Source organism: Hordeum vulgare, chromosome 5H (genome assembly GCF_904849725.1).
Source record: "Hordeum vulgare subsp. vulgare chromosome 5H, MorexV3_pseudomolecules_assembly, whole genome shotgun sequence".
In the NCBI taxonomy this organism is placed as follows: Eukaryota; Viridiplantae; Streptophyta; class Magnoliopsida; order Poales; family Poaceae; genus Hordeum; species Hordeum vulgare.
In genome coordinates, this window is record NC_058522.1 from 517,483,895 (window position 1) to 517,493,053 (window position 9,159).

At 51.1% G+C, this 9,159-nt stretch overlaps 1 protein-coding gene across 3 annotated transcripts; it reads right to left on the reverse strand.

Moving 5' to 3' along the window:
* Nucleotides 1-1,157: 1,157 nt before the first annotated feature.
* On the reverse strand, nt 1,158-5,843 carry LOC123452022 (splicing factor U2af large subunit A-like). Of its 3 annotated transcripts, none has more exons than XM_045128595.1 (11): nt 5,651-5,843; nt 4,717-4,985; nt 3,782-3,844; nt 3,339-3,409; nt 3,141-3,226; nt 3,001-3,021; nt 2,857-2,916; nt 2,153-2,770; nt 1,910-2,048; nt 1,547-1,614; nt 1,158-1,455 (listed from the first exon to the last, which is right to left on the reverse strand). In XM_045128595.1, the coding sequence occupies exons 1-11, from the start codon at nt 5,741-5,743 to the stop codon at nt 1,318-1,320; spliced, it is 1,626 nt and encodes a 541-aa protein (XP_044984530.1). In that variant the 5' UTR covers nt 5,744-5,843; the 3' UTR covers nt 1,158-1,317. The 3 variants fall into 3 exon arrangements, with proteins under 3 accessions (XP_044984530.1, XP_044984528.1, XP_044984531.1); XM_045128593.1 differs by having other exon boundaries at nt 4,717-4,988; XM_045128596.1 differs by lacking the exon at nt 1,158-1,455 and having other exon boundaries at nt 1,589-1,779; nt 4,717-4,988; nt 5,651-5,809.
* Between the last annotated feature and the right edge of the window lie 3,316 nt (nt 5,844-9,159).

Consider the following 9,159-nt stretch of genomic DNA (forward strand, 5'->3'; position numbering starts at 1 on the left):
TTATTTCGGACGCCCGCTCCCCCACGATGGTATAACATTACTCTTATTTTAATCATTGCTTCGTCAGCTGTCATGCTTGTGTTTATGCATCTTAGAGCATCTCTAGCAAACCTCGTAAAAGTTAACTCTTTAAAACGGGTATAAGGGACATTGTAAATCGTTTTTACGATGCGAAATTGCCCCGGACAGAGCAGACAACGTAAATGAATTATATCCCATTATAGCTTATTTTTTATTTTTTTCCTCACGTTCTGCCGAGACATCTCCGGCCACGGCGTGCCTCGCCCCCGCAGCGTTCCAGCGCCGCCTATTCCAGGCCACGCATGCAGTGGAGGAGCCCTGCGCCGCCTGCCCCGACCACACGCTCCCTATTGCGCCCGCCCGTCCCCAATTTGAGCCCGACACTGCCCGCCGCCGCACGCGCGTTCCCCGGCGTGGCCGCGCGAGCTCCCCCATCCCTGCATCGCTCTTCTCCAGTGTCGCCCCGCCCTGATTCGGGCTATCGGTGGCCTACTTCGCCCTGTCCGTGGACCGCCTCACCTCGGTAGTCGAGGTCGAGGGTCGCAATTCAGACCGGCGGAGACAAATTCCAGCGTGCGGCGACGGATTTCGGTGAGTTCCAAGTAGATTCCAGGCAGTTTCGCGGTGGCGCGTTTACTCCGACGAGGTTTGACCAGTTTACTACGCGTATAAGATTTTCGCGGATGGATTTACTATGTCACTTAAAAAAGTTTATAATAAGTTTTATGGGGTCTACTCGGCATCGTTTTTCTAATCAAAATTGTAATCACGTCGTTTTTTTACATACTTAACCATTATACGGGATCTGTTAGAGATGCTATTAACCATATGCATGTGTGTTGCCCCACTTTGCAGCTACAACACATCAAGGAGGTGCCCTTGCAAACTGATCGCCTACCTCATCGAGGCAGCAACTTAGGAACGCCTCTCCCCACTACCATCATCTACGCTACACCCCTCCTCCCTTCCGCCAACAAGACCCGAGCTTCTGCTCGAGGCCATTACCGCAAACCTCTTTGATCTAACCAGGTTTACTCATCAAATTTTCAACAGCGGAACGGGAAAATGAAAAGCCAGGATGAAAAGCAAGGCCTTATACGATGCCACAATCATACCACCATCTCCACCAACATAAATTTTGTAGGAACCATTATAAAAAGCAAGTGGCAAGTAAATCTCAGGAAGATATGTTGCTACATTGTATATCCGAAATCAGAATATTACACTGCCAGTAGTTCCACAAGCTTAAACTACATATAAAGGAACACCAACTACGCTGCTGAATAGATATATCATCTAATAGTCGTAATCTCCTTCACCGAACTTATCCTCGGGGTAGAACACGGCGACCGTCTCCTTCCCGTCGAACTTCCTCCCATGCATCCCCATCCTCGCCCTCGACGAGCTCTCCAAATCGGCATACTCCAAAAACACCTGCAATGCAGAGACCCAGAATCAGAATGGATACATTTTGGTGAGCAAAATCCGTGAAAGATGCTGAATAGCACAGAAGTAAAGGACTCACCTTGCCAGCTCCAGCGACAGGATCACCGCTGGGATGGGGTCGTGGGATCACGGCTTGCACCAGGTTACCTGTCCACGTTAATCAGTAAGAACACACATACGCGGGACAAAAAGGAAGAGAAGAAAACATATGGTCAGTCAAATCCAAGTGAAAATTATTAGTGTCTTCTGGCCCGTTTGCGAGTTTTGCATGAGGTCGGATAATAAAAGACTCGGCAATGGTACTATGTGGCACTACAAAACAAACACACAGAAACAAAAACACACAGAAGAAAACCGGTTCAGTAACTGAGCAAAGAGGCAAAAACACGTTGATCAAACAGAGTATAAAAGAGTTACAGAACAAGGGCCGCATGATGTTTACCATATTTGCGTGCTTCTAGGGTCATGTCTTCCAGTATGTCATTGTATTCCTCGTCATCTCTCAGGTCATCTGCTGAAACAACATCGGTAAGGCATACCACCTTTGTCGGTAGGGCTCCACCGACTTCATACACGAGTCTCTGCTCACAAAGCAAACAGAGTCAGAAAGTGGAAGGCTATACATAAACTCATTGTTCGTTTTATAAGATCACGTCTTTTAATAAGAACTATAATAAAGTCATACCTTCATTTGCGCCTCTTGCTGTGCCTGCAGGAGGATGTTTTCTTGCTCTGGCCTAGGTTCTGCTCCTTGGTTTGCTCGCCTGACTGTGAGTGTCCTGTCACCCAACTGGATACCGTTAAGAGCAGCGCAGGCAATGTCGGTAACAGTCACATCCTGGTACAAACAGAAGGCGTAGCCCTTCGAGTTGCCAGTTTCCTTATCCTTCACAATGTCAAATCCACGAAGAGGTCCAAAAGTTTCGAGCAACTCCCGCACTTGAGCCTCTGTGAAGTAATAGGGTAGACCACCCACAAAAATGCGGTCAGGGCCTTCTAAACCTCCACCTGCTCCAGGTGTCAAGCCAACAGCAGCAAGATTGAGGTTGGGGCTCGGCTGGCTCGGACCCAATGTAGCTGCCTGGGAAGGATTGTAGTCTGTTGGCCTCCTAACTTTCACTGGTGCTCCCTCGAACATTATACCATCCAAGGCCATTGCATTGCTTGCTTCCTCCACAGACCTCATCTCAACAAAAGCAAATTTCTTGTCATGGTTTATGTACACATTAACAACTGCATCACCTAGACCAGATGTGTTCCCTCCGATAGCAGCCATAACTTGATTGAAGAATAGGGCAACCGTCTGCAGAAAGAAGAACAAAATAGTTAGCACGGACTGCAAACAGAGAAAGAAACGCCAAGAAAAAATAAGTTACTCAAGGCAATTACCTGTTCATTAGCGATTGGAGGAAGTCCACCGACGTAAACACGCCGAGCATGCCGAGTAGCCTAAGAAAAGAGTGGTCAGACATGATTATGCATCACAGAAGAAAGAAAAATCTCAAGCACAAAGAAGAAAAAACTCAAGCATACCTGCTGTGTCATGGCTAGTGGCTGCATAGCAAGTGGATCGATGCAAAGAGAAGAAAGAATTAGAAAGTAATGACAAAATATTGAATGATAAATAAGCGTGATAGACCACAGGCAGTTACTAAAAGGAGCACCGTAGTTACCTGTCCTAGGCCGGGGAGATTGAACATGTTCGGGAGCATGTTCGGAAACATCCCAGGATTAGCAGCAGGAAGTTCAGGTAGCTGACCTGCAATGCATCAACAGAGGATTGTTAATGATGTGAATTATTAGAATAGAGACATTCAAACATCAGTGATTATTTATTAATGCATCATACAACATTTTCTGTCACCACATACCTGGGGTCGCAGCGGGAGCGGGTCTATGAATGGCTTCTGATGGTCCCTGGTCAAATCCACTCATGCGTTTGCTGTTCAACACAGGAACACATTAGTAAGCAGTTCAGAAAATGTGCTGTAAGAAAACTAAGACGGCAAATAATATACATATAATAATAAAAAAACAAATCATACATGACTAGCATCTGCGTCAACTAAATGGGGTATTTGGGATTATCATCCATGGTACAGCAAGAAACCAAGACAAGGTAGTTCAAATTTGTCCATTACATTATGTCAGCTTTCCAACCATACAAAACAAAAAAACTAACCCATACCAAAATGACTGCTAATTGTTTTGTACTCAGAAAAGATTATTCAAGGGAAACAAGCAAACTTAGTATTAATGACATTACAAACTGACAAGTTGAGAATAATAGCTTTGGATGGCATCCAGCACATACCTCTGGCTCTCTGAACGGGAGCGGGAACGATGCCTTCTGTGGCCATCTCTATCACGGTCCCTTCTGCATTATTACAACATAGATAAGATTATTAACAGAGTAAGCAGCATGGCATACTTTCTGGATAGCAAATGTTGTTCTTTAAATCAAGATAGAAATACAGAACTGTCACATCAAAACACTCCCATGATGTTCAGGGTAACCTTGCCCACATCCTGGGATGTTCACTGATCCTCATGTAACGCTGCAGCCTCTTAGGAGGATGTACCCACTCCCATGATGTTCAGGGTAACCTTGCCCACATCCTGGGATGTTCACTGATCCTCATGTAACATGTAACGCTGCAGCCTCTTAGGAGGATGTACCCCCCCCCCCTCTTTTCTATACAATGAAACGCAAAGGCTTCTTGCGTTTTCTCAAAAGAAAAAAACACTCCCATGAGAAACTTAAGTCATTTGTTTCAAGGGAGAAGTTAAGCAGATACTATCATTAGTTCATGACTCTTATCACTATTATAATTACTGTTTTACTATGCTAAGTGAGGAGCACCACTGCATCCAGCACCACCCCACTAGAAAATATCACAGCTCCCAGATGGTTATACATCAGCAAAGTTGGCTACATTTACCAGTCCTCTAGTTCATGAAGTAACATGTGGGGTTGCCATGTGCAGTCAATATAACTATGTTAATGTGTAGAACCATATAGGACAGTCAATAATTTCTGCAGATAAAAATACAAAACTCAAAAAACATCTACCATAAAGCAAATGTTACGCCTTGCCATTTATTCAGAAAATATAAACGTCTCCCTACTAAGCACAAGGATGAATAGGTTTCAACATATTTAACCAGCAATCAGTTAAAAGCTAACGATGCTGGAATCAATTATTAATGCAACTAAATGCATAGGGACAGAAATCGAGAACCAGGTACCTTTCAGCATCACGATCACGGCTCCTGCGGTAGTCGCGGTCATCGAAACGGTCACGGTGCTCCCTTCTTTCACTCCTGTTTTCACGGTGCTCGCGATGGTGGCGCTCACGATCCCTGCTCCCTTCACCGCGTTCACGGGCACTCTCCCTGTCCCGGTACCTCTCTCGATCGTCCCCACGGCGCCTGTGACGCTCCCTGTCCTTGTCCTCATCGCGCTCCCTGCCTCTGTCTCTGGAACTGGAGGACCTCTCCTTGTGAGGCTGCACGTCCTGCTGGAAATAGAACAGGAATTCCATCGTCAGATGGATATAAAAAAAAATCAGGGCCTGCTAGTATGATAAACATACTTGCTACTTAGAAGCACCAAGCCATACTACTCAAATCACACATCACAAAATAAATAAACAAAAACTACATGCTCCTGACCTTCGAATCCCATCACCGCCCAACGCATCTAGATCATCGAAACTAGGAAAACACGCCCGGATTCACTGAACTGAAAACACGATCCAGCACTCATTCCGGGTGCGAAACTTGAATCCGGGCTAGGAACTGAACGCTGCTCAGGAAGCTAAAAGCCGAGCTATTCCGAACCAACCCTATCCAAAAATAAATAAATAAATAACTGCGTCCGGGGATCTACGGCCCTGCATCCACCCCCAATGCGTCTAGATAATCGAAAAGTAGAAAACACGCCTGGATTTCTGATTCGCGGGGGAGCGGAACTAAAAACGCAATCCAGCGGTAGCGCCGATTTGGGGCGGCGACTGGACATGGCGCGCGCAGCAATCTGGAAACCGAACTGGTTCGAGCCGGCCCTATCCAAACCCCATGTCCTCAGGGCGAATCCTTCCCCCCAGCCGTAAGCTCGAAAAATAAACAGGGAGATAAAAGACAGCCGAGCCGATGGAGAGAGCGGGCGGGCGCTCCTCACCTGGGGAGAGCGGGCGTCGCCGACGCGCTTGTTGGACGGCGGGGACCTCGCGGCGCCGGCGCTGACCTCGGGGGGCGCGTCGTGCTCGGCCATGGGGTGGGGTGGGGTGCGGCGCGTCGGTTTCCGGTCGGCGGCGGCGGCGGAGGCGGCTTCGGGTCGGGTCGTGCGTGACGGGCTCTGGTCGATTGGTTGGTTCGGCGGGGCGGAGAGGGAGGGGGGCTAGGTATATAGGGGGGCGGGGTGGCTGACGTGTGGGCCCCGGACTCAGACGCGGCTCGGGTCGGTTCCGAAGGCGGTAGGCTCGTTGATTTTGACCTTTTTTTGAGAGAGAGGAGTTGATTTTGACTTGTACCGTCGCTCTACTATCCCAGTTCGAACTGACACCGAATTCAAATTCTCTACCCTCAAAAAAAAAACACATATTACACTACATATGCAGTATGAAATGAATATGGTTTTTTGCCCTAACTAAGAAATAAATGGTAATCCATCCTAACTATTAGAGCATCTACAGCTGGACCCCTTATGTCCGTCTCAAACGTCCGGACATCCCATCCGATCAGTGCTCGGTCATTAAAAAATGACCCAAACGGACGACCTAAACGGATCTCAAATGACCGGCACCCCTCATATTCAGCCCAAAAATGAGACGGGTATGGGGGAGCCCGGAAACGCCCGCCTGACAGGCGCGACCCATCCATGACTCCACGGTTGTCCCACAAAAAACCGCATCCGGCTCATCGCTATGAAACCCTAGCTCACTCACTCTCCTCTCTCGCTCTGTCCTCTCCCCGCACATAATTTGATCGAATCCGACGAAATGTCGAGCTCTGGCAACCGCTCCAACGACGACCTGGATCCGGAGTATGAGCTTGCCCTCCGCATCGCCTTGGAGCAGTCCAAGGTGGAGACTGGAGGCAACTGTGGATCAGCAGCCTCGTCGCTTCCCCTCTGGCGCAACTCGGTCGCCGACGCTGGCCCCTCCCGGTCCGTGCGTAGCTCCGGCAGGCAGCCTGCGCAATCCCAGTTCAAGGTGGAGACTGGAGGCAGCTCCGGATCGGCATTGGCCCCTCTCGGTCCATGCGTAGCTCCGGCAGGCGGCATGCGCAATCCGCGCCTCCCCTGCGCCGTCCCCTGGCCATGACGGCTATTCCTTCCCCCCACATGGGCAGTGGTGGGTGCTTGTGCCCGTCGCGTCGGCCCAAACACGCACACCGAAATCAGAGGCGTGCGCCGCCCGCCGCGAGCGGCAACGACAAAGGGAGAGGTTGGAGGCGGAGCAATCCGTGCGCCGCCGCTGCGGGATGGAGGCGGAGCCCGACGAGGACGTGCGGCCGCTTACGACCGTAGAGAAGAACACACGATGGCTCCCGCGGGAGAACGTGAAGGCGCTACGGATTGCCATTGAGCAGTTCGAGCGCGAGGTGGCGGAGGCGGCTCGGCTCGCCAAGCTCAAGCGGGAGTAGGACAGTGAGGTCCGGTGGCTAAAAGGGCTCGTCATCCTCTTCGACGACGATGATGGCAATCATGGCTCCTCGTCCGACGACTCGGCCGATTCCACATCAGTCACTGACTCCCACAGTTGCGCCGGCGACCGGAAGGGAAAACGACCGACGAGGAAGCGGTGACTATCCTCGTCTCCGTTTATATTTTACCTATGTTTAGCTAGTTCATAGTTAGGATTTGCCGATGAACTATGCTCCTTTTGTTCGGCCAATCCAATGAATTGTGTGTTGATCTATTTTTATGTAGCGTTGCATGGGTTGTATGATTTTAAGAATTTGAATATGAGGGGCGCGGATGTGGAAGGCAACAAATGAAACGCGTCCAGTCAGTGTCTGCAGACGTGCCCGGAGGCGTCTGCGGGCATTTGATGGCCCAGATTTGCAAGGTCTCGCTATAGATGCTCTTAAACACATGCAATACAAACTAAGATTACATACGGCTCACTAGGAAAAGTTTATCAATACCAAACAAGGGGGAAGTCCATCCTGACCTTCTTCCTTTGCTCCTGCTTCTTTTTCTTCAATATCATTGTATTACCTCTCTCCATATTGCCTCGACCCATGTCAATATTTTGCTCTTTCAAGCTTCATTATCATGTGACCCTACATCATGGTCGTAGCCATCAACATCATCATTCGTCACATATTTCTCCTTTGACAAAGCTCATCACAACCTTATTCTAGGATCCAGTTATGAAGAATGCAACATGCAGCCCCCCCCCCCTCACATGTTCGCCCGGCCCGCCCCCACGAGCGGGAGGGTGAACCCTAAATCGCGCCGCCGCCAGTCGTCCCCTCGCTGCCCTCCCCCTCGTCGCCGCCGGGCAGAGCCCGGTCGGCGTAGGCGGCGGCGGGTCCTTTCTCCTTCCTCGGCGGCTCTCTACGATGTGGGATGCAACGGCCACCTCGGGGGCGCGGCACTCACGCAGGGCGTAGCGACGGCTATGCCAACGTCCGTGCCGGCAGCATGGGCGGACGTGGGTCTGCGGCTGCTGCGTCGGCTAGGCTAGGCTAGGCTTGGAGGACAGGGCTGTGAGAGCCTGGTGCGAGGGATTTCCGCGCGGCATCAGCCGACGGGGGTGCATGCCTCGTGCGGCGGCCAGATCTAGCCGGCAGGCAGCGCGGGCCGCGATGGCAGGAGCCGGTGGCGTCTGCTTCCCCTCCGGCAGCAGGCTCTATGGGCGGCAGCGGTGATCGACTTTGGGGGTGGGCTCGGTCTGGGCAGCTGTGAGGCTGGGCGGCGGAGCGCGTCCGGCGGGTGTGGTGGTGCGGCAGCCAGGCTCCTTCGGGCGTTGTTGGGCGGCAGTGTCGGCCTCCTTCTCCCGAATCTGGTCCGGCGGGGCGCGGGTTGGGCAGGTACCGAGGGTGTCAGCTGCACGCGTTTCTGGGATGGGCCAGATCTAGGGTTCGTTCTTGGGCGGGTCAGATCGGGCCCGGGGTGGATCGGAGCTTTTGCTTCGGGTAAAAGAGGTTGGGAGTGACCCGGGATGCGCCCGCACGGATGCTCGGGCTTCCCTCGCGGGTACGGTGCTCGTTGGTGGTGGTCGTGATACTGGTGTGTTGGTGCACGGATCGGTGACAGTGACTGTGGGCATGGTGTCGGGTGAACTCGCGTGAGCATGGGCTTGGGGCTAGCTCGCCGGCGGCCATCGACAGTATCAGAGTCGTGTCCCCTCCAGTCCGCTTGGTATTGGCTGGGGACGCAGGTGTGGAGGCCTCCTACGGTGGAGGCGTCTACCCAGACTCGGGGACTGATGTCGGGCTAGGAGTTGACGACCTTTGTCCGTTGGACTCGGCGGCGGCGACGCTCGGCGTCGTTCTCCCTCTTGAGGGTGTTGTCGTGGAGCCTAGGTCTGCTAGGTCGTAGTTGTTGGAATTATGCCCTAGAGGCAATAATAAATATAGTTATTATTATAATTACTGTATCAAGATAATCGTTTATTATCCATGCTATAATTGTATTGAATGAAGACTCATTTACATGTGTGGATACATAGACAAAAC

Excerpts from the sequence above, each read along its gene's own strand:
- LOC123452022 (XM_045128593.1), bottom strand. The coding sequence starts at position 5,743 with ATGGCCGAGCACGACGCGCCCCCCGAGGTCAGCGCCGGCGCCGCGAGG. Across the intron at positions 4,989-5,650 it reads GCGACGCCCGCTCTCCCCAG|CAGGACGTGCAGCCTCACAA; the intron begins GTGAGGAGCGCC and ends TTCTATTTCCAG. Across the intron at positions 3,410-3,781 it reads TCCCGTTCAGAGAGCCAGAG|CAAACGCATGAGTGGATTTG; the intron begins GTATGTGCTGGA and ends TGTGTTGAACAG.